The 23,816-nt window shown below is 57.7% G+C and overlaps 2 protein-coding genes across 15 annotated transcripts in view; one reads left to right on the top strand and one right to left on the bottom strand.

The window, feature by feature from the left end:
• Positions 1-9,065: 9,065 nt before the first annotated feature.
• On the top strand, positions 9,066-20,744 carry KCTD17 (potassium channel tetramerization domain containing 17). Of its 14 annotated transcripts, XM_054469421.2 has the most exons (9): positions 9,069-9,299; positions 10,449-10,557; positions 13,667-13,758; positions 14,745-14,840; positions 16,688-16,813; positions 18,178-18,277; positions 18,459-18,530; positions 18,894-18,984; positions 19,879-20,744. In XM_054469421.2, the coding sequence occupies exons 1-9, from the start codon at positions 9,090-9,092 to the stop codon at positions 19,946-19,948; spliced, it is 966 nt and encodes a 321-aa protein (XP_054325396.1). In that variant the 5' UTR covers positions 9,069-9,089; the 3' UTR covers positions 19,949-20,744. The 14 variants fall into 14 exon arrangements, with proteins under 14 accessions (XP_063519350.1, XP_054325395.1, XP_063519354.1 ...); XM_063663280.1 differs by lacking the exon at positions 19,879-20,744 and having other exon boundaries at positions 9,066-9,299; positions 18,894-19,871; XM_054469420.2 differs by lacking the exon at positions 19,879-20,744 and having other exon boundaries at positions 9,067-9,299; positions 18,459-18,739; positions 18,894-19,063.
• Positions 20,745-22,357: 1,613 nt separating this feature from the next.
• The window catches only part of TMPRSS6 (transmembrane serine protease 6), a 46,533-nt gene continuing 45,074 nt past the window's right edge, over positions 22,358-23,816 (bottom strand). The window contains exon 18 of the mRNA XM_054469418.2: positions 22,358-23,599. Within this exon, the coding sequence (XP_054325393.2) occupies positions 23,441-23,599 (159 nt within the window). The 3' untranslated portion in view covers positions 22,358-23,440. The remainder of the gene's footprint in view (positions 23,600-23,816) is intronic.

Consider the following 23,816-nt stretch of genomic DNA (forward strand, 5'->3'; position numbering starts at 1 on the left):
GTCACTGCAACCTCCGCCTCCCGGGTTAAAGCGATTCTCATGCTGGCCTCAAGCTTCTGACCTTGTGATCCACTCCGCCTCGGCCTCCCAACGTGCCACCAGGCCCGGCTACTTTTTGTATTTTTAGTAGAGACAGGGTTTCACCATATTGGCCAGGCTGGTCTCGAACTCCTGACCTCAAGTGATCCGCCCACCTCAGCCTCCCATAGTGCTGGGATTACAGGCATGAGCCACTGCGCCTGGCTGACCCCACATTCTAAAACAAGGTGAAGTGCTGGACTCTCGAAAGCATTTCTTGCTACTGAAGTGGTTAAGAGCTAGTTGTAGAACCCTAGGACCACCCCCCGACCCGCACCTCTCCTGCCCCCAGCAGTGATATGAGAGCTGCCACCAGGAGCAGCAGGAAGGTAGAGGACGCTTTCTCTAGTGGCAGGTGTTGGGGTGCTGTCCCATGGAAGAGGTGCATGGGGTGCCTCCTCTCTCCACAGGCTGAGTGAGAGGGCTTCAAGGAGGCCATCTGCCGAGCTTCACCCGTGTGTCCTGGATTCTGGGGGTCTCAGAGGCTGGGCGGGCCCTTGCCTGGAAAAGCCTGCATCCTGCCAGCTGCTCCTTTCTGGGGTCAGGAGGCGCATGTGCTCTGAGTCTTGCCAGGGTGGGGCCTGCCTGCAGGCTTTTCTCGGCCCAGCTGAGAGCTGGCCGAAAGGAGATGGCTTGGAGCTGTCCAGAGGGGTACTTGGTGCATGAGTGCACAGAGGCTGGAAGCGGGGTTGGGGAGTGGGTGGACGGTGGAACCCAGGAAGCTGATCCTTGAGGAGCATCCCAAGGGGGCAAACCAGAGAAGACACTGCCCAGGAAGAGACCTGTGGTAAGAGCTACTCCCAGCAATGGGGGCACCAAAGAACCCTCAAAACAACCTGCCAGAAAACAAGGAGCCAGCTTGAAACATCTGCTCCAGCCACAGCAAAGCCACACCAGAGAACAAAGGACTCCAGGCAAGGAAAACCTTTCCTGCTCTTCCTTCTACCCGCACCCCCACTCCCGCCAGGGAGGAAGCAGAGTGCGGATCAGAGGGTAGAAGGAGCTGGAGGATAGGCTGGGGCCAGAGCGGCACAGCGGACTTCTTGGGCTCCTCCTACGTAAAGTGGGATCACGGCCACATCTCCCTGTTGGGTTAGGATTAAAAGAGATCATCCACAAAAGTGCTTGGTGCGGTGCCTGGCATATGGAAGTGCTCATAAACGTCCCTCTGGCAGCAGGGGCAGAGTCCACGGGGCCCAGGTGGACAGACAGTAGGTCCCTGGTTCTGTGCCGTCAGGCTGTGGAATTAACATGTATTGGAGCCAAGGAGATGTTGAGGCAGGAGAGGGGAGTCCTGGGGAGGGGAGGCTGGTGAGAGGCCGGCTGCCATAGCCTCAGTCCTGAGAGCTGAGCTTCTGCAAAAGGAATCAGCAGTAGCAGACACATAGGCAGGCAGGTGCCCTGGGGCTGCTGTCCAAGACACTCCCCAAGGACCTCAGCGGGCGGGCGCACCCCCTGCTGGTGAAGAGGAGTCTCCGGCCACTCTCCGGCCCAGTCAAGTCAGGTTGGGAGCACGCTGAGCCCCACCCTGCTGGCTGAAGGGAGCTGAGGCCGGGGCCCAGGTGGTCCAGCAGGGACCCAAGGGGCCAGCATCACTGCCGCCCCCACTGCACCTTTGTGCAAATTAGAGAAGGCACCCTTTCCTCCAGACATTCCTGCCCTTCCTTCTACCTGCATCCCCACTCCCACCAGGGAGGAAACAGAGGCAGGGTGGAGGGTAGAAGGAGCTGGAGGAGAGGCTGGGGCCAGACATTCCCAAGCCTGTCACAAGTGCTGAGCTTTAGACTTTCGGAAACGAAGGAGACACGGACCCTCCCCTGGAAGAGCTCACAGAGAGAGCCTGTAATGTCTGCAGACTCCAGTGTCACCATCATATCGTGAAAGGGCTGTCAAATATTCAAGTCTATGGACCCATGTCTAGCCTCTCTGAGAATGATGCTTCCAGCCCAGTACTTAACACATAGTAGATGCTCGGTGATAATATTCACTGTGTGCAATAGCACTAATAAGCATGAATTACATTACAATGTAAATATTGCAAACGGTTTGAAGAGGTTGCATAACTAACTAACAAGGTGTCATGAGTCAGGGTCCCAACCCGGAGCAGAGATTCAAACCCTGGGCCATGGGCCTCTGGAAGCCTGATCTCATGCACCCACAGCTCTGGCTGGTCAGGAAACACTCTCTCTGATCGGATATGCCGGTTTCTCTCCCCAAGTGACCTGAAAAGGTGCAGACGCTCAAAACCAAACACCCCACATCAAGGATAAGTAACAGAATTGGCCCCAGGCAGTGATAGGATTGGATCTGACATAAAGAACAGAAAATGGCTGATCAGAATGTTCTGATGTGCTGAATCTGGGGAAGAGGAGAACTGAAACCAAAAACCCAGCAGGGATGAATGACGTCTTAGTCATGGAACTGACAGCAGCTGTGAAACAAGCCACTCAGAAGTGAGGCAGAGACTGCTGCTAAGCTGAGAAGGTTCAAAACAGGACTCAGTGATGCGCTCAGGTGAGAACTTCAGGATGTATCTTGTGTTCTTTCAGCTCTATCCGGAGCAGAAAAAAAAAACTCTTGGGCCATTCTAGGTCACGGGGGGTTGGGGGGATGGCATGAGGAAATGACAGCCAGCCTGCTCTGGAGCTGGGGTCATCTAGAGTGGCCTTTCTCTCTGCCTTTCCCTCCAACCCCAGGAAAGTGGAGTTGGTGGGCTTGGTTCTTCCCTGACTAAAGAGAAATGGATGTTAAGGGGCAGCCTTTGCATCAGGCACTGATCTTGGGTCCAGACAATGATAGACAGGGTGGCAGGACTGGCTTCACCAAAGCCAGCGTTCCCTGGTCTTCACACAAGCGGCCTGGCGAGAGCCCTCCACCTGCTAGCTCTTTAAATCCTCACAACAGCTGCATGAGGTAAGCACTACTATTGGGGAAACTGGGGTTCAGAGAGGTTAAATGACTTTCCAAAAGTTACCCAGCTGATAAACCACAAAGCCTCGGCTAGCATCCTTGTCTGGGGGCCTGTACCCCTTAACCATATCTCTGTTCTATTTCACTTTCAAGTGGAGTCCAGAGCCATATTAAAAAGCACTGAATGGGACGTGCGTGGTGGCTCATGCCTGTAATCCCCGCACTTTGGGAGGCTGAGGTGGGATGATCGCTTGAGGTCAGGAGTTCAAGACCAATCTGGCCAACATAGTGAGACCCCATCTTTAAAAAATGACAATAAAAAATAAAAATAAAAAGCACCAAAGCACCTGATCCCTAGTGGTCTTGTGGTTGGGGGGGGAATAAAGAAGGAAAGGAAAAAAAAAAAGTACTTGAGGCTGCTCTTCCCAGAAGAAGACATCAGGGGGTGGTGTAATCAGCAGGCATTTGAAATCTGGCCCTCCTCCAGTTTAACCATCACCCTGAAAAGCAGCTAAGGAATGTTTGGAGTTTTATCGTTATCCTCTGAATGAGGAAGACATGCAAAAATCTATGCAGAGTGACAGTCCATGACTGCTGATATGGAATTCCATATTTTGTCCAAGCCTCCCAAACCCACCTACCCCAAACCAAAGCCTTCCCTAGGGCAGAGGCCACCTCTGGCATCTTCATCTCTGTGTTTCAATGTCTGGCATATACAGTGGGTACCCAGCAAGCCCAGCGATGGCCTGAATGCCAGGCTGGTTGTGGGGAGGGGCCAAGCATCCTTTTCAGAGGTGGGTGCACCCTTTCCCAACCCAAACATGGCTTCATCCGGACAAAGCCCAGGCACGGGCAGGGATATGGTGGCATCTGTCGGCTCTATTTAAGGCCCGGGTCTTGCCACCTGGCTGTTGGCTGTGGCCCTCGCCAGTGAGGTTGTGGCTTCAGATGGGAGCATTTTAGGAGCTTGCTGAGCAGAGCGCTGTGTCCAGGGATAGGTTGGGGTGTCTGTGGAAAGGAGGGGGAGTGAGACTGGCCCAGACAAAGCCTTTCCCTCCACTTTGGGACCAAAGGTGCTGGCCAAGTCCCCGCCTGGCACCTCCAGGGCTGTATCTAAAAGGGCAGTGCCTGTCGGACAGCGGAGACCAGCCCTGCCCCGGGCTCAGACAGGCCTGTGTTGGACCAGCTGTGGGACTGCAGTTTTCTCATCCGTAATGTGGTGTCGAGAGCACCCGCCACAAGGGTGCTGTGGGGTTCCATGGGAGGCCGGAGAGCAGAATGGTTATCAGCTGTGGCTTCAGAGCCAGCAAGACCAGCTCTGAGGCCAGCGCAGTTCTCAGCAGCCATTTCCAGCACGACCTAGTAGGGACCCCTGGTCTCTGAGCCATGACCTCACCCTCTGTAAGATGGGGATGGGAACAAGATGGATCTCATTGGCTTGCTGTGAGGATTACAGGAAAAACACATGGGTGCTACTTGGTCCAGAACAAACCCTCAATAAATGACAGCTGCTGCTCCTGCTGTTACAGGATGCCTGGAACACAGTCTGTGGCATGTAACGGATGGTAAACTTGTCTTCATTGGATACACATAGTACGTGTGGCGTTGCACTTAGGACAGTGTCTGGCACATGAGAAGCATGAAGCAGTGAAATAAAATAATATGGGGCCAGGTGTTCACGTCTGTAATTCCAGCACTTTGGGAGGCTGAGGCTGAGGCTGATGGATCACTTGAGGTCAGGAGTTACAGACCAGCCTGGCCAATATGGTGAAACCCAATCTCTACTAAAAAATACAAATATATGAATTAGCCAGGCATAGTGGTGGGTGCCTGTAGTCTCAGCTGCTCAGGAGGCTGAGGCAGGAGAATTTCTTGAACCTTGGGTGACAGAGCAAGACTGTCTCAAGAAAAAAGTAGGCCAGGCGCAGTGGCTCATGCGTGTAATCCCGACACTTTGGGAGGCCGAGGCAGGTGGATCACCTGAGGTCAGGAGTTCGAGACCAGCCTGGCCAACATGGTGAAGCCCTGTCTCTACTAAAAATACAAAAAAAAAAAAAAAAATTAGCTGGATGTGGTGTTGCACATCTGTAATCCCAGCTACCTGTGAGGCTGAGGCAGGAGAATCGCTTGAACCCAGGAGGTGGAGGTTGCAGTGAGCTGAGATCGCACCACTGCACTCCAGCCTGGTTGACAGAGTGAGACTTGGTCTCTAAATAAATAAATAAATAGAAAAAATAAAATAACATGGAAATAGAGCATGAAGGAAGAAGACTCCATCTCTGCCCCAAAGACATTCCCACTGTATTTGGGTTTCTGTTCCATTCATCCCCCTCCCAAAGTCAGGCCCAGTGTTTGACACCTGCAATATGGCAGAGTGGGGACAGGGCCTGTCCTCAGGGAGCTCACACTGTAGAGTGACAGAAACAGACCAGAAAATGGTGCTACTGGAAGTGGAGGTGGTCTCTGGGTAGGTCCCCCACAATGTAAATGTTGGCTCCTACCCTTCCCTCCCCCTTTCTCCCTCCCTGCCCCTGGGCTGTCCCCCACCCCAACTATCTATCTTGGCACCAACACCAGGTTAAGATTCCCCAAATGCCACACTGATGACACTCCTCCTTTGCTGAAAGACTCGGTGCTGTCCAAGTCCTGCTGTAGCATCCACACGCCTCAGTAGAGAGAGGCAACCCTAGGTGGGCAGCGGCTGGCCCAGGAAACATGGGGGCTGTTCCTCACCTTCCTGACTTTTTTTTTTTTGAGACAGGGTTCCACTCTGTCACACAGGCTGAAGTGCAGTGGTGCGATCATGGCTCACTGCAGCCTCGATCTCCTGGGCTCAAGGTATCCTCCCACCCCAGTCTTCCCAGTAGCTAGGACTACAGGCACATGCCACCATGCCTGGCTAATTTTTTTAAATTTTCTGTAGAGATGGGGGTCTTACTATGTTGTCCAGGATGGTCTTGAACTCCTAGGCTCAAGAGATCCTCCTACCTCGGCCTCCCAAAGTGCTGGGATTACAGGCGTGAGCCACTGCATCTGACACCTTCCCAACTTCTCCTCAGGTGAACTCCTTGTTTCATTCCAACTGGCCCACAGCTGGCCTCTGGAATGCCCTTATCCTTCCCCATACAGCTTTGCTCTTTCCTCTTTCCCCTCTCACCCCACCCTCCCCTCTCCCCACCTCCGAGACCCTCCCTGGGCCCTTTTCTCTGACACTTTGTTGTTGTTGTTGTTGTTGTGAAGACGGAGTTTCGCTCTTGTTGCCCAGGCTGGAGTGCAATGCCGCCATCTCAGCTCACCACAATCTCCACCTCCCAGGTTCCAGCAATTCTCCTGCCTCAGCCTCCCAAGTAGCTGGGATTACAGGTGTGCGCCACCACACCTGGCTTATTTTTTATATTTTTAGTAGAGACAGGGTTTCATCATGTTGGCCAGGCTGGTCTCGAACTTCTGACCTCAGGTGATCCGTCCTCCTTGGCCTCCCAAAGTGCTGAGATTACAGGTGTGAGTCACTGTGCCTGGCCTGGGCTCCCCCTACTCTTGACCCAGATGTAGATGGTCTTCTAACTGGTCTCTCTGTGCTTCAAACCACCCTCCCTGCAACCTAAGGGTGATCCACATTGCAAATCTGACCGTGTCACTCCCCTGCCTGCCACCCTTGCGTGAAAGAAGAAGTATCTCCTGCTCTAGTTTTCCTTTAGCTGACAATGGTCAAGGCCTCACTAAGTGCCAGCAGTCCTGCCAATCTTTCAAGGCCACTTCACATCCCATCTCATTCATCTATCCATGCATTCAACATAATAAATGCCGGGGACTGTGCTAGGTGTTTTTTTTTGTTTTCTTTCTTTCCTCCCTCCCTCCCTTCCTTCCTTCCTCCCTCCCTCCCTCCCTTCCTTCCTCCCTCCCTCCCTTCCCTCCCTCCCTCTTTCTTTCCCTTCCTCCCTCCCTCCTTCCTTCCCTCTCTCTCTCTCTCTTTCTTTGACAGAGTCCCGCTCTGTCACCCAGGTTGGAGTGCAATGGCACGATCTTGGCTCACTGCAACCTCTACCCCCCGGGTTCAAGTGATTCTCCTGCCTCAGCTTCCCAAGTAGCTGGAACTACAGGCGTGAGCCACCATGCCTGGCTAATTTTTGCATTTTTAGTAGAGAAGGGGTTTCACCATGTGGGTCAGGCTGGTCTCGAACTCCTGACCTTGTGATCCGCCTGCCTCGGCCTCCCAAAATGCTAGGATTACAGGCGTGAGCCACCGGCTGTTTTTTTGGTTTTCTATCACTTTATTTTTTTAAAATAGAGATGGGGGCCAGGCGTGGTGGCTCACACCTGTAATCCCAGCACTTTGGGAGGCCAAAGGGGGAGGATCACTTGAGCTCAGGAGTTCAAAACCAGCCTGGCCAACGTGGTGAAACCCTATCTCTACTAAAAATACAAAAATTAGCCAGGCGTGGTGGTACATGCCTGTCATCCCAGCTACTCAGGAGGCTGAGGCATGAGAATTGCTTGAACCCAGAAGGCAGAGGTTGCAGTGAGCCGAGATGGTGCCACTGCACTCCAGTCCGGGTGAGAGAGTGAGACTGTATCTCAAAAAAGAAAAAAAAAAAAAAAGAGAGAGAGAGAGAGAGAGAGATAGGGGTCTTACTATGCTGTCCAGGCTGGTCTTGAACTCTTGGGCTCAAGCGAGCCTTGGCCTCCCAAAGTGCTGGGATTACAGGTGTGAGCCACCGCACCCAGCCTATGCTACGTGTTTATAGACATTTCATAACTCAATCTTCACAACAATGCTCTGGGGTCACAACTATTGTAAATCTCATTTGGCAAGAGAGAAAGCCAAAGCTCAGAGAGGAAGTTGCTCAGGACACACCTAGTGAATTTTAAGTAGCAGGATTCCAGTACACCTTTGATCCACTCCCTGCCAAGGAGAAAAGCCTTATGCAGAAAGCAGGGCATTGGGTGGTAACAGGGAAACTTCTCCCAGCACAGGGCCAGGATGCCCAGTGTTCGGGCCAGCTGTGTGTGACACTAGATCAGTGAGAGGAGCCCCAGACCTCTCCCCCATAGGCCAGGACCAGGACTGAAACCACTAAGGAGAGGAAGCTAAGGAGACAGATTCCTCGTCAGTCCTTGTCCCTCCCTGGTCCCGAACCACATGAGGAACTGCTCCCTTCCCCCATCCTGGGGTCCACAGAATGACGGTCCCCCTCCAAGTTAACTGGGGAATAACTCAGAAAGCCACCCGCAGAACCAATCCCTCCTCCTTCTTGGGGAGGACTTGGAAAAACTGAGAACGGCCAAAGCCAGAATGAAAACTCAGTTCTCCTGACTCGGATTCAGGGCCTGCTCTACTCTTCCTCCTTAGAAGTCCTTCCCAAGGATCCCTGCCATTCCATGGTTGGGGAGCAGGAAAGAGGCCTTGGTGGGTACTCACTCACCAGCAATGTGAGTAAGGCGGTCACTTCGCTTCTGTGACTTCATCTGTAAAATGAGTATAGCCCAAAATACCAGACTCACAGGGCTGCTGAGAGCTTAAATGCATAACGCACATACACAAAGTGTCTGGCATACAGGTGCTCAGCCAACCTCAAGTCCAGCTATGTCGTTCTCCAAGAACTCAGGTGAGGGAAAGAACCTACTCCCACCCACCCCGCCCCCACCCCTATACACACAAAGGGCAAATGAAAAAATATGACGAAACACATGCGGGTCAATGCTATGGGGATTCCTGGAGGGGAAAGTTTCTTCCCTTATCAGCTGTTGGATGACGGAGACAGCACGAGGGAAAAACGAGAATGCTCGGACCGATGGGAGTACTGCAGATTTGGGGAAGCCCTCATTCTTTTCCCAGAGGCCGGGAGTTCGACCTTCCCCATACATAGTTATTTGGCCAGAGGGCATCTTCACCAGCCCAGACTGCGGAACTGCGGCGAAGGGCGAAGCGAGGCGGGACCGGGGGCGGGAACAGCGCGGGGCGGGAGCAGCGCGGGGCGGGAGCAGCGCGGGGCGGGACCCTCCCCGCCGCCCGCCGCCCACGCGGAGCCAGGAGGCGCGGACTACAGCTCCCGGCCTGCCCCGCGTTAGGTCCCCGCCCGCCCGCAGCGCCCGGGAGGAGGATGCAGACGCCGCGGCCGGCGATGAGGATGGAGGCCGGGGAGGCAGCGCCGCCGGCGGGGGCGGGCGGCCGCGCCGCAGGCGGCTGGGGCAAGTGGGTGCGGCTCAACGTGGGGGGCACGGTGTTCCTGACCACCCGGCAGACGCTGTGCCGCGAGCAGAAGTCCTTCCTCAGCCGCCTGTGCCAGGGGGAAGAGCTGCAGTCCGACCGGGTGAGGCCCCCGGGGTGGGCGGCGAGCGGGCGGTGGGTCCTCCGCTCGCCCGACGCGGGGCTGTCGGGCCTGGCTCGCCCGCCAGGCTGGGGACCCGGCTGGGTTCATTTCCGAGGAACTGGAGGCGGGAAGAAGCGGCAGGAGGAGGGGAGGGGGAGGTGGGTCTGGTAGTGAGGGATGTGCCCATTGCCGTGGCAACCGGACAACGCAGGCCGCGGCCATTAGAAGCTCTCGAGCCGCCCTGGATCGGGGCCTCTCCTTCTCCTTCGGGGCTGTGGACAGGGAGAGACCTGGGACCTTTCCTCCCTCCCAAAGGGGACTCCTGCTCTGAGGAAAGAGTCGACGAGGCTACTTCTCCCGCTCTTTGGGATGTGGGTGGCGGAGGGGTGCAGGGAGCTAGCTGGATGGAGGAGCCCTGGGGCGCCTTCTGAGCGGGCTGAATCTAGAAGGAGCGTTGGCCCAGCGGACGCTATTTCTGAGCACCCACCCTGACTCTGCTGCACACTAACTGCCGCGACCTTGAGTCGGACCCTTCCCTGCACTGCGCTCAGCCTCCTTCCTCATCTGTAACACGAAGGGCTGGTCTGAAGATGACCTCTAAGGTCTCCTGTCCCCCATCCGTGGCCCTCTGATGCTGTGGCCTTTGGCAAGTCGCCTCACCTCTCAGTGTCTCCGATCTCTCTGTAGAGTAGCATGGAAGCCCACCCTGCCTCCCTGCCCGCCCGAGTGTCCAGTGAGATAGTGACTCCTTTGGAAACTTGTAAACGTCCCCTGAAAGCCTAGGGACCTGGGGCGACAATGGGGCTGGCTTCAGGGGACAGCCTCTAAGAGGGACATTCGCCGAGCCCTGTGCTGGGCCAGTTGCCACTCAGACCTCCTCTCACCGGATGCTCACAGCAACTCCTGATTATGGGGAGAGGAGTGAGGCTCAAAGAGGCCAAATCATTAGCCTAAAGTCACACATTCAGGAAAAGTCAGAAGCAGGGCTTGAACTCAGGTCCATCTGACCCCAATGCCTTTTTGCTCCTTTGTGCCTGCTCCATCCAGGGAAGAGCTCTCCCTCGACTCTCCTTCCCTCTCTGTGCGTGTGCGGGGTTGGCCGGGGAGAAGTCTCACTCTTCTCTCACCGAGCATCCTTCACCTCCGTAGGATGAGACCGGGGCCTACCTCATTGACCGTGACCCCACCTACTTCGGGCCCATCCTGAACTTCCTCCGGCATGGCAAGCTGGTGCTGGACAAGGACATGGCTGAGGAGGGTGAGTTGGTCCAGAGGGCTGGCCTGGGACCCACATCCTAGTCTGGCCTTATGCAGCCTGCCAGGGCCCTCTGTGGAGGCCCCAAGCCATTTGGACAACCAGGACAGCCAACTGCCTGCTTGGTTGTTTCCTACCTCTTCCCAATCGGATGGGGCTGATTCCCGAGCATCTGCCTGCGCCTAGCCTGGGGCTCTGCCAAGCGGACGGGCTCAAGCTTTCCCTGGGTACCATCAGGGAGGTGAAGAGACACATGTGCAGGGGATAGAGGAAGTCAGGGAGGCCCTGTGGCCTCTGCTGTGAGCTATGATGCCCTTTCTCTCTGGCCTCCTAGGAAGCCAGGTGTGGATGGTCACATCTGGAGGCTGGGATGACAGGAATGCAGTGTTGACAGGCATGGGGAGAGCTCTCTCTCTCTTTCTCTGGCTGATCCAGTATCTCAAATTGTCCCTGGTGAGGGCTTGTAAGTGGGTGGAGCGGGTGACTGTTCACTAAGTCTGGCAGCCTGTGCGGCACAGTGCTGGCTGTGGGTGGAGGCAGGGGAGGGGGGAGTCTGCTTCCCAGTGGGGCTTTGGTTATCCCCAGGCCTAGGTGGCTGAGGCCCTGGATATGCCCATATCTGGGCCTAACAAACAGTGGGGAAGCCATGTCTGGGAGAACGACCTGTTAGCAGAGCCGCAGCCAGGGGCAAGGACTACAGTCAGTGCCAAGTTAACTCTTCTTTGGGACACAGGGTGTGGCTCTCGGTCAGCTGATCCAGCCAGACCAGCTTGAACATGTCACTTCTCCTCACTGCGTCTCCACTGGTATCTGTTAAATGGGGGCGGTGATCTGCCTTCTGGAGGGAGATGTCATGAATCCCGTGCACAAACAGCACCTGTGCGTGCCTTCCTGCTCTGGGCCACGGTCTGCCCTCCCTGAGCCCTATGGGACACAGAGGTCTGGAGGCCCAGCAACTCTGTAGTAGGTCAGGACCACAACACCAGAGTCCACTGTAGGTGCCTGGCCCTGCAGAGCCCCCACAGCTTGCCTGTTAATCCCTAGGGAAGCACAGATACCATGGGTGTGGCCTAGGCTCAGGAGCAGGCCCCATCGGGAGGGAAGTAAACACCTCAGCTGCGTCACAGCCAGCACCTGTTTACACGCCCTGTGTTCTCAAAGCCCTGCTATTCCCACACTGTCAGACAGGGCTGTCCGGGGGCTAGAGTATCAGACAGGGTTATCTGGGGACTAGGGGATCACACATGGCTATCCGGGCGCTAGGAGATCACACAGGGCTATCCGGGGGCTAGGGGATCACACAGGGCTATCCGGGGGCTAGGGGATCACACAGGGCTAGAGCTCATCCAGGGGATAGAGGATCTGAGAGGAGACTTACTAGCTGTGTGACACTGAGAAAGTGACCTAACCCCTCTGTGCCTGCATGCCCCCATCTGTGAAATGGGGGACCATAGCACCCACCTCGCCGAGCTGTCATGAGGATAAAAGGAGTTAATAGTGCAGCATGGAGCTCAGTGCCTGGCCGGAGGATGTGGGATGTGGTGCTAGCTGTCTGTCACCTGCAGGGCTCCACCCAGGGCACTGGGGATAATTCTCATAATCAGGCAGCAGCACTCCCTGACCTCCTGCTCTGTGTTTGGTCCTGTGTGGGCACCGGGGACAGAGGGCAGATCAGAAATGTGAGCCCCATCTTAGCCATTTCAGGCTGCAATCATGAAGTACCATAGATTGGGTGGCTTGTGAAAATCAGAAATTTATTTCTCTTGGTCCTAGAGGCTAGAAACCTGAGATCAGGGCACTGTGGCAGGTTCTGGTGAGGACTTTCTTCCGGACTGCAGACTGCTGACTTCTTGTTGTGTCCTCATGTGGCAGAAAGAGAGGGAGCTAGCACCCGCCCGCCCCTTCTCGAGAGCTTGTTTGGAGGTTCTAGCAGGAGAGCGCAGCTACTCACATACCCTTGACCAAAGACCGGTCCTCCTCTATCAGGGGTGGTCGCCCCCTTCAATGGAGCTCACAGCTTCGGAAGGGACACACCTGGAGCAGTGAGGGAGGAAGGGGACACGCACCTAGCCAGCCAGATCAGCTAAATCAACCCTGGTGATCAGTGGAGTGACAGATGTCCCAGCCAGATCGCCCTCACATCCAATTAGCCTTTCTTATAAGAAGACTGATCCCACCCTGGGGACTCTACCCCCATGATCTCATTACCTCCCCTCCTAATCCCATCACAGTTTTCAGCAGGTGGATTTTTGGGGAACACACACATTCCGCTCATAATGAGCTCTGTCCCCAGGGAGCCCAGAGGCCAGTCAAGGAAAGGGCCCAAAGGTCCCCTGCCTTCTGGGAGCCTAAGGGAGTCAAAACAGCTGCAAGCTCATCGCTTCACTGGTGGGCTGACTTCTTCATCTCCCAGATTAACTTAACTGTAAGATGGGGACAGTAATGCCTGCTCTCCTCATATCCCTGGGACTTGTGATGAGCTCGTGCGGGGTGTTGCAAACTGTAAGGTGAGGCAGTGGGGGGAATGCATGGACACAAGGGTATGTGCTTACAGTGGGGAGACATGGGCTCTGGAGTCTGCGGCACTTGAGTTCCCTCTGGCGCTTACCAGCTGTGTGACCTTGGACAAGCTGCTTCTCTTTGGGAGCCTCAGTTTTCCCAGTTGTTCAATGCGGATGATGAAGTACCTCCTTCTAGTTCTGAGAATTCAAAAATGTAATGCACCTGGCACTTAGAATGTGCTTAATAAATAGGAGCACATGATCGGGGGTCAGGCAAGGCCCTGCTCATGGTGACATTCTGGGGATCAGTCCCAGTGACCCTGCTGTCTCTTGATAGCCCTAAAGCTGCCCCAGACTGTGGCCTGGCAGGTACCCCTAGGTCACCGCGCTCAGCACAGCAGAGCTGTGTGGCAGCCTCTCAGCCCCTTCCACAGGAAGTGTGGGATCCAAGGAAGGAAATGCTCCCTCTTGACCCCTAAACTCACAGACACTCAGCTCACCCTCAGGGCCGGTGATCAGAGCGGGAGGTGGGTTTCGGGGTGGAGGGAACAAGAGGAGAATGGGGCATGGAGGCAGAAGGAGTGACCTGGGATCTGTTCCGTCTGTGCCAGGGGTCCTGGAGGAAGCCGAGTTCTACAACATCGGCCCGCTGATCCGCATCATCAAAGACCGGATGGAAGAGAAGGACTACACAGTCACCCAGGTCGGGAGCAGGGGCAGCACACATGGCCAGGGCAGGGGCTGGTGGGGAGAGGGAGGCTGAGAGACGGGGCGGGAGGCAGAGGAGGTTGGGAGAGACAGGACCAGTGTTTGTCATGGGGAGGCCGAGTTGGCCTGTAAGGAGAGGCGTGGTTGGGCTCCCAGGCTGCCCAGCACAGCCCCAGACTCGGAGACGGACACTGGGGTTCAGTCCCTGTCTCAGCCCCATTTGCTGTGTGTTGGGCCAGGCTCACTCTCTCTAGACCTTGATTTTCTCTTATGGGATAGAGAGGGGTGGGAATGGCACACCCATCCCTTCCTCATAGGCAGAAGGGGGTCCGTGTGGAGGTACGGGGTGCCCTGCAGAAGGCAATGCAGGATTAGCAAATTGTGCATTTCACGGCATGAGATGGTCGCCTGGTGGGCTCGGCACAGGCTGTTGGGGCTGGTGTTTGTGAGCTTGGAGCCTGGGCCTCCCTGGCCAGTCTGCAGGAGGAGGGAGAGAGATTTTCCGCCTACTCTGGGGGATGTGTGAGGGTTGGGGGACAGGTAGTGAGGAACCATTTCTCAGGCCCAGGGGATCAAAGAGGGGAGGCTTCGTGTCTCCTTGAGGGCCTGACTCCTTGAGGGTGACCCAGAAAGTTCCCTAAGCCCCACCCATGTTCTTTCTTGAATTACCCGTGTTCCGGTTCTGTCTCCTTCACCCTTGAGCTAGGTGACCTTGGGCAAGTAACTGGACCTCTCTGAGCCTCCATGGAAAGTCCCATAATGCCTAGGATTCTTGGAAGGATTAAGTGAGATGGTGCCTGGTGAATGCCTAGTGAGGAGCAGGTGCTCAGAGCATGGCTGCCTCCCCCCAACCACCTCTTCTTTCTCTCCCTCTCTTCTTCTTTGGGTATGTTGCGGAGGTAGTGGCAGCAGGTGCTCATGCCCCTCCTGGGGTGCCTGGTGCTCCCACAGGTGCCCTCTATGTGACCCTTCTGCCCACAGGTCCCGCCCAAACACGTGTACCGCGTGCTGCAGTGCCAGGAGGAGGAGCTCACGCAAATGGTCTCCACCATGTCTGATGGCTGGCGCTTCGAGCAGGTGCGCTGGGGACAGGGGCGTGCCACCAGGACCACCCTGGGACCTCCTAGCCTCTGACCAAGCAGGCCCCTCCCTTCCTGCAGCCCCAGCCTTGGGTTCCCCACCACAGTCCCCCTCACCCCAGGGTTCTTCTGAAATCAAACTAAACAAGGTTAGGAGAGACCACACTTGGTGGCAGGTTGACCAAGAGAGAGAGGATAGGAGCCCCAGTGGCCACAGGACAGCACGGGGTGTCCTTGTTGGTGGGAGTCCTCACAGCAACCGGGTGGTGATCTGTCTGGCGGCATGAGTGAGTCTGTGGTCCCCGAAGGACAGCTCAGGTGCAAGGAGACCAGATCCACATAGGTGAGTGGAGTCTACCTTGAGTCAGTACCTCTTAGAACTCAGAGTCAGGATCATGCGATCGTAGCAGTTCCTGATGCAGTTTTCAGGGTCTCCGCAGGGGACATGCCCAGTGGCCGGCATTGCAACATGCAAGGGAGCCCAAAGCAGTGCCTTCCCGTGAGGTCTTTACGGTGAATGGTGGTTCCTCCCAGTCCAGATGCAGTTTACCCATCGGGAGATCCTTATCCCGAGGGACTTTATCCCTAGTCATGCAGCTGACCTCCCACCTCTCAAGTTGCCAGAGGAGCAGAGCCAGAAAGTGAGCCCAGGGTCAAACGTGCCTTTAGAGAAGGAGAGGGGGTTGGCTAGCCTTTCTCCATGCCCACCCACACGTTCCCTGGCACATGGAGACTGCAAGGCAGAAGGTCGGAGCCCCCAGGATGGCCTGGAGGGATGGAAGAATGGGCCTAGTGCAGAGCCAGAGGCCTGGCTTCACCTCTAGGCCTCGCCACGGACATGCTTGCCACCTTGGGCAAGTTACACCTCCTCTGCGGTCCCCAGTTCCCTCATCGGGGAAGTGGGCTAACAGTACCTCCTCTGTAGCACTGTTGTGAGATTAGAAGGGCCATCAGTAAAGCTTATAGCCCTCCGTAGGACTCCCTATGTTGGCATTAGTGTCATGCAAATCATTAGAAATCCATATTGAAGTCTGCAACACTCAGAGAGGACTTGGGATCCCCGATGCCATTCCCTGCTCCACCCCTTCCTAGCTGTGAGGCCTTCAGCAGGCCTGAGATTCGCTTCAGGGGACTCATCACCTTGGCCGCTCTGCAGGATGGGGGCAGCCTGGTGGCCGCTCAGACTCATCACCTGAAAGAACTTTCTTATTAGCCAGAAGGGCTCTGTGGGCGTGGTTATTCTAGGGACCCTGGAACAAGGGCAGGGCCACTCTGAGAGCCTCTGGGTGTCTTTGGCAATTGCACAGGCTCTCAGAGGCTGAGCAAGCAGGCCAGGGACCATTGGTTATTTGCCCTTTGGTCTCAGGAGTGGACCACCTGTCCCACCTCTGCTTCCAGGAGTGAAGGGAATATTCTGTGGGGCTCCACCTTGCCAGTGCCACCCTGCAACCTTGACCTGGGGCTGCGTCAGCCACATCTAGAATGGGGGACAGCCACCCTGTAGAGGCCTCTGCCTGCGTTTAGAAAAGGGCCCCCTGGCTCTGGGGCTAGGCTGGAGGTGGTGGTGGGGACGGCGGTAATGCTGCCACCCTCCACCAGGGATCGGGCCAGCCAAGCCAGGAGGAGAGGCTGGTCCTGGGGCACAGACCACAGGCACAGGTTGCAAGGGGGAACACTCTACCTTCCTGCCCAGAGGTGCCCTCTACAAACCCAGGAGTGGGCCCGACAAGCCGCAAGATTAGGACCTGAGCTGGTATCTTGATTTGAGCGCCGAGGTCTGTCGTACCCTGCCCCATGGCCCCCAACACCAACCTGCATTTTTCTCCCCATGCTCCGCCCCTCTAGCTGGTGAACATCGGCTCCTCCTACAACTACGGCAGCGAGGACCAGGCAGAGTTCCTGTGTGTGGTGTCCAAGGAGCTCCACAGCTCCCCGAACGGGCTGAGCTCAGAGTCCAGCCGCAAAACCAAGGTGAGCCCACCCGCCTCAGCCCGTGTCCAGAGAAGGCTCCTGTCTCCCTCCACCCTCCCCACCTGTCCCACCCCTGTGCCTGCACCATCCCTCCACCTCTCTCCCGCCGCTGCCCATGCACAACCCCATGCTCACAGCCACCGCCATCCATCCCATGCCACCCGCCGTTACCCAGGCCCAGGCTGGGAGCAATGAAATGAGAGCATTCCCAGGGTGCGGCCAGTGTGGACTCAGAGGCTGCATGAAGGGGGCTGCTTAGTGGCCACCGGGCACTGTGGCATGGACTAGGGGTCAGGGCACAGTGTGGCACTCTCTGTGTGACTTAGGACAGGGCTTGTCCTCTCCCAGCACCTTTGCTGCGCTCTCTGAAGTGAGAAGGGAGGATCACATACTCTGTAGTGCCTTGGAGCCTGGAACTTCTGAGATCCCAAATGGCCGTTTATTCCCCAGGGACAGGTGCATGTCAGGATGAGGAAGCCACCGCCGTAAATCCTGCCCCTTTCCCAGGCCCCCTCCTTGGCCGCTCTGCAGGATGGGGGCAGCCTGGTGGCCGCCAGTTCTGTGTGTCTGCCTGGCCTGTTGAGGCAGCCTCCCGAGAGCGCCCTGGCAGCATCCACTGTACCACTGTGGGGAGAGGGCTGAGCGGGGGTCCTGCCACCCTGGACCCAGTGCTGTGGGAAGTCCCAGGGGCCTTCGCAGAGCCACAGAGCAGGCGTGAACCAGGCTGGGAAGAAGGCAGGCTGCTCCTCCTGGGGCCCGCCCCTGCACAGTGGAGGCTTACCTCTGGCTTCCTGTCTGTCTGCCTGCCTCCCTGTCCTGCTGTGACACACCCTGCCTGCCCACCCACCCCCACCACTGCCAGGGCTGACGCTGCCCTGCAAGGGTGCAGAGCGAGACTGCTCCTTCTGCCTCTTTGGGCCAAAGCCCCCGGACCTGGGGTGTCAGAGACTGGCTGGCATCCCAGATCTGGGTGGTGTCTGCCCTGGGGCTTCCTTGGCCACATTTCTACTCAGGAGCAGTCTTTCCAAACAAGGCCTTCCCAGGCACCCCTCAGGGATACCCCAGTCCCACACCCTCCCTGTTCTGCTTCATCCCCTCCCTCCAGCCTCGCTCTATGTAACAGCGCCAGGCTGACCCTGGAGCATGCCCACAGCACCCCATCCTCAGCTGCTTTCCCCAGGCCCTCCCCAATCTGCCCAGGGGACAGGAGAAGATGCCCCCAGCTTCTGTGGCTGGAGCCCTCCCCTCTCCCGAGGTCCCTTTCACCTTGCCTGAGACTGGGTCTTTGGGGATAGCCAGCAGGCCCTGGCCCCTCTGTTAGTGTCTCCACTCTTTCTTCCCTGGGTCCGCCGGCTGGTTCACAGAGCACGGAGGAGCAGCTGGAGGAGCAGCAGCAGCAGGAGGAGGAGGTGGAGGAGGTGGAGGTGGAACAGGTGCAGGTGGAGGCAGATGCACAGGAGAAAGGTGCAGCCAACCCCCAGGAGGATGATTGCTAAGCAAAGCCGGAGCCTCCCGCCCACTCCTTGCTGGAGCCAGCTGCAGAACCGGGGGCCCCGGGGCTGCTGGGGGGGCACCAGGGTTAGCTCAGCCACTTGCCTGGCGCCTCACCCGCATAACCATCCCTTCTCTCACTTTCTCTTTGCAGCCCAGTCATCTCAGGATCCCGCTAACCTTTTCTCCCTCCCACCACTGCCTCCTCCTCCGCTTCCCGCTGGAGGTCCTGCCTCATCTTCATCCACCTCTTCTTCCTCCTGGATCTCATCTGCACCCTGCCTCTTCCCTCTCTGCCCCTGTCCGGGTTTTCTCTCTGCCTGCTCACGCCTCCATCCCGGGTCTGCCCTGGTCCCAGCCTCCCGTGCCCTCCACCCAGGCCCCCTGGCCCTGCATCCCAGAGCGTCCTGCCTGCCGCCTCCTGCGCCCCTTCTGGTACCTCCTGCCTCCCAGCCTGGGGAGGAGGGGCGCAGCTGCACCTCCTCTGTGCCCACCAACCCTGCCGGGCACCTCTGAGGCTGGGCCCTGGCTGCAGGCCCTGCCCCGCCTCCTCTCCTCCCGGCCTCCTCCTCACGTTTCCTCCTTGCAGGTTCCCGTCCGCACCCTCTCAGACCTGAGGCTGAGCTTGCAGTGAGGGCTTCTCCTCGGCCCCTCGCCCGCCCCCAGAGCTGCCATCCCTGGTTTGTAGCTTGGCGGTGCTGGAGGGAGGGGTGGAGCGAGGAGGGTGCTTATCTCTTGATCCTTGGACTTGAGCCGAGCTTTCGGCTGATTATCTCCACCCACCAAAGTTTCTCATCCGACCTTGGCCTTGGGGGTGAGGCTCTGAGAGGAGAAGAAAGTTAGGGAGTGGGAACTTTCCTACCAGCCCATCAGCACCAGAGCCAGGCTGGTGGGGAGGGAGGGACCGCTGAAGCAGAGGCCCTGGCCGAGTCCCTGCACATCCAGGAGCTCCTGTGTCACTGCCTTGTGGCATCCCCTATTTCTGTGGGGATGGGGAGGACACGCCACTTTTGGATACCATTGGCCTATGAAGTGTCAGCCAGAGTGGCTTAAGGATTGCAGAGTGGCAGAAAAAGCCCTGGCCGTGTGCCCACAAGCCCCCCACCCCACTCTTTTCTGCCTGCTCTGTGACCTTGGGCAAGTCACTGTCCCTCTCTGGGCCACAATTGCCTCTAAAATGGGGACAGACAGCTGCTCTCCGTGGCTTCTTTCGCCTGGGGCATCAGTGCCTCTCCTAGCCCTGACCAACCCCCATCCCACCTGCTTCAGAGTCTTGGCAGAATCTGGCCTCTGTAGGTGGCCGACACCGAGCCCAAGACGGGGCATGGGGCTCCTGGATGGGTTAGTTGGGGTGCCCTTCCTGCTCCCCGCAACTCAGTTCTGAATCCACCTTCTTTGGGCCTCAGCCCCACCCCCTCCTCCAGAAGGAAGCCTGTGACTCAACTGCCTCTCTCTCTCTCCCTCTCCCCCACCCTTCAATCTCCTCTCCGCCCCCTGGCCCTGCATCACCCCCTCCTTACCGGCCCCACCTCCTCCCCTCCCATCCTCCTGCCCTTCCCCTCTTTTTTTTCTAGCTGTTACAAGCCAGAGGCACCCGGATGTGAGGCCCCAGATCACCTCCAGGGACTTGGGGTTCCCATCTGAAATCCTTTATTTTTGTACCATGGGGTGGGCCCCGGGCCTGAGAAGGAAGAAGCGCCCTCTCCCCGGCCTCCTCTGTCTGCACCCGTGGGGCTGTGACTTACCCCTGCCTGCAGGGGCGGGGCGGGGGCCCCCTGGGACCTCTTAAGGCCCAAGGTGGGCCCCAGGACCTCTGGGCAGAGTCAACTGCTCATGGCAGATGCGTGGCAATGTCTGGCTGTGTCTCTCCGGCACCTGCGTCCCCTCTCCCGGGCTCCCCTGCTGCATGGTGGATGCGCTCCTTCGTGGCCCAGTCACATTGCCTCCTTGAGCCTTAGTCCAGGGGGTCACTCCTCCCACCCCACCTACCTCACAGGGTTGTTGTGAGGGTGCGCAGAGGAGCAAAGTCCCTGAAGGCCCTCAGGCAGTATATAGGGGCCGCCCACCTTCAGCTGCCCTGGGATGGGAAGGACCCAGCCCGACCCCTGGGCGTAACACTGTGTTTGCAAATGGAGATTCAGGTATTGGGGATGCAGGTTGTGGGGAGCTGGCCTGGCAGAGTAGGGGTAGGTGGCTTGGACTTCTCCTTGGTAATCCCACCCCCAGCCATTTGCATTGCTGGCCCAGCGCCTGGCCTGGAGGGTGGGGAGAGGCAGCAGAAGGGGCTGGGCAGGGGCGGTGGAGGACTCAGGAACTGCCCGGGGAAAATGGGTATGGCGGCTGAGCCAGGGGCCCTCCTGTGTTTGACTTCCCGGGATGGGTCCTTGCTTCTCAGCTGTGTCCGACCCCGCCATGTAATAAAACCCAAAGGAACAGCCCAGCCTGGCTGTTGCCCTCTCTTTCTCTGGGCCACTTTTGGGGTCGGGGCTAAACTAAAGGTGTGGTAGACTGGTCCAAAGGAACACGGCTTTGTCCCGAAAGCCCAGGGACGCTGCCCTGTTGTCATTTTCCTGTGTGTGTTGCAGGGAGGGCTTGGGGAACTGGCTATATCCTTTGCCCTGGGGCCGGATACCAGAGCACCTGCCCTACCTGGCCGGAAGCCAGAAGACAGAACTCTAGGGAGAGCCCTGGGCTGCCTCTGCCACATCCTAAACCTCTCAGGACGCCCCCTCCACTTCTACTCTGACACCTGGGCCACCGCCATCCCTCCCTATTGCTGCCACCCCTCTGCCCAAAATCCTGGGAAATATAAACACCCCGCCCTCTCCCTTGTCTGTGCCTGCTGGACCCAGCCCAGACCACAGACCCTCCACCCACCGTGGCCAGTTCCTTCAACTCCCCAGTCCTCCCCGCTGCTCGAGGAAATCCTGCCGGGCAGTGAGCCCCTAAGGCGCAGGCCCTCCACAGGCTGGGGCGGGGGCACCCTCTTGCCAGCTCAAGCCTGGAGGGCCTTGCCACTTCCCCTGAGGACACTCCACTCCAAAGCTGGACTCACTTTTAGGGTTCAACTATCCTTGCAAAAGAGTCACCAGGAGGCTTGTTAGGAGAACAGATGACACGTCCCCCGCCCTCCAGGATTCCAATGAAGACTGAGGTAGGGCCCAGGGTGATTCCAGATCATCCAAGGTATTCTGCGTGTGTTCTGCCCACCTGCTCTGGAGACGCTCCCTGCCCACCCAGCTGCTCCGGCTCCTCCTGGCAGGACCCAGGTGGGTGCTCCCTGTCCCTGGTTCCCCTTCTGCCTCATTCACCCACAGACCTGGCAGCAGCGCCCATGTTAGAAAAACCCCTCTTCAGTTTAGGGCCCCTCTGAAGCTCCCTCTCTCCCTTCCGCTCCCAGTTAGGCATCTAGAAAGAGTTGTCCACACTTGACCGCCCACCCTCACCTCCAGCGGGCCCCCTGGCTCCATCACAACTGCCCGCAGGGGTCCAAAATCATCCTTCAGTCCATCCCATGGCGCTGCTCAGTCCCGGCCCATCCTCTCCATCCTGGAATCCTGCAGTGGCCTCCTAACCAGCCTCCCTGCCTGCTGCTCCCTGCACACTGGTGCCAAGGCTGGTTCCGAAATGTGAATCCATTCATGTCACTCCTACGCTATAGAGCCCACCGTGGCTTCCCAGAGCTTTCAGGGTCAAATCCTTGGCTCAACCCCAGGCTCTGCTATCCCGCCTCAGTTCGCCCCTCTGAGTTCTTGAGTCCTCCTCTCAAGCTCTGTTCTAACACTCACTCGGCTTGCTGGGTCCTAGTGTGCCTCATTCTTCCGGGACAGTGCCTTTGCACATGCTCTTCCCTGCCTGGAATATCCTTCCCAGATATTCCCACCTGGACCACCTCTGAACCCCCAGCTCAAGTCTCACAGCCTCCAGGCAGCTTGCCTTGACTTGCCCAGTCCACGCTCCCCTCCGGCCCCTTCCCACTGGATCATTCCCACTGCTCCTGGGGTCAGGAGCCAGGTCCTTCACCCCTGTGGCCCCAGCACAGTGCCGGCACGTGGTTGGAGCCCGAGGCTTTATTCAGTGGCTCAAATAACACAAAGGGAGTGAGTGTCGCACTGGAGAGGGCCTTGGCAGACAGGGAGCTGGGAGACAGGAGTCTATGCCACCTCCACTCCTAACCCCCAGTGCCACCATGAGGATGTCTTAACCGCCTCTCTGAGCCTCAGTTTCCTCCTAAGGTTCCAAAAGGAGACCATTGCTCCTCACATCTCTCTGACCTGAGGGTTCCCCAAATGATTGCCTTCCCGGCATTTCTTCTGGGACCTGGGCAGCTGCCCTGGAGGCCCCAGCCCTCAGTGGCCACGCCCACTGCCACTGAGCCCACCTTGGCCTTCTGGACACTTGTCAAACAGGCTGAGCAGGAAGCAGGGGCTGCTCCAGTCAAGGGCATGAGGCTGATGCCTGGCTCCCCCGCATTCAAACTCCAGCAGCGGGGCTTGGATCAGGCAGCTTTATTCCAAAGGGCAGCTGAGCTCACCTCCCGGTGAGGGTCTGGGCTGTGAGGGCCCAGGTGGCAGGCAGGGGTGGGGCAAGGACCCTGGAGTCAGGACTTCCCCACCTTTTGGCTTACGGTGGCAGCGGGCCCACGTGGCAGTCGCCAGGGCTCTGAGGGTCCCCTCCTATGGGAGCACCTTCCATTCCCAGATCTCAAGTTAGACCAGGGGCTTCCGAAGCTGGAATCTGCTCTCTGGAGGCAAGGCTGCCCAAGCAGCCTCCGTACAGAGTGGGGCGTGCCTCAGACACTCCTGGGGATGTAGAACCAGCATTCTTGCTGCTGAGCCACTTCCTTGCATTAGGCAGCAGTGGAGGAAGGGGACGGAGGAGAGCGAACCAGGAGGCAGAAGGGCTGGGTGTGGGCCTGGGTCCCCAGGGGACGTCTTGACCCCCCCAGCTGCTGGCACTCCTCCGTCCTCCTGCCATCACTGGAGCAGACGTCAGGGACAAGACAAGATGCCACCTCCTGCCACCACAGGGCCCGCTCGCCCCCCCCCCCCCCAGAATACTTGTCCCCCTGCTTGGCAGTTGCCCTCGGCTCTCTGAGTCCAGGAGGTGGGCCCCGCTTTGCAGGGGGGCAGTTCCTCAGGTCACCACTTGCTGGATCCAGCTGATCACACCTGTGATGCGGGTGTAGACGCCGAAGTAGTTAGGCCGGCCACAGCCCAGGCCCCAGCTGACCAGCCCCGCCAGGAACCAGCGGCCACTGAGTGCCTTGCACACCAGCGGACCACCCGAGTCACCCTGAAAGGGGGAAAGGAGAGAGGACTGAAGCAGGGTAAGGGCACCCCCTTTTTCAGGTGAAGAGCCGTAGGGATTAAGTCCTGACTGTTGGGAATTGACTGGGTGCCAGAGTCACGTTCAGTCTTAAAGCTCTGCTTTCCCCTCGCCTGCTAAATGGAGAGAGCCCAAGCCAGCCCTCCCCAGCCTCCAGCCAGCCTGGGCCCTCCTGGAACTGTGG

Source organism: Pongo pygmaeus, chromosome 23, assembly GCF_028885625.2.
Source record: "Pongo pygmaeus isolate AG05252 chromosome 23, NHGRI_mPonPyg2-v2.0_pri, whole genome shotgun sequence".
Classification (NCBI taxonomy): domain Eukaryota; kingdom Metazoa; phylum Chordata; class Mammalia; order Primates; family Hominidae; genus Pongo; species Pongo pygmaeus.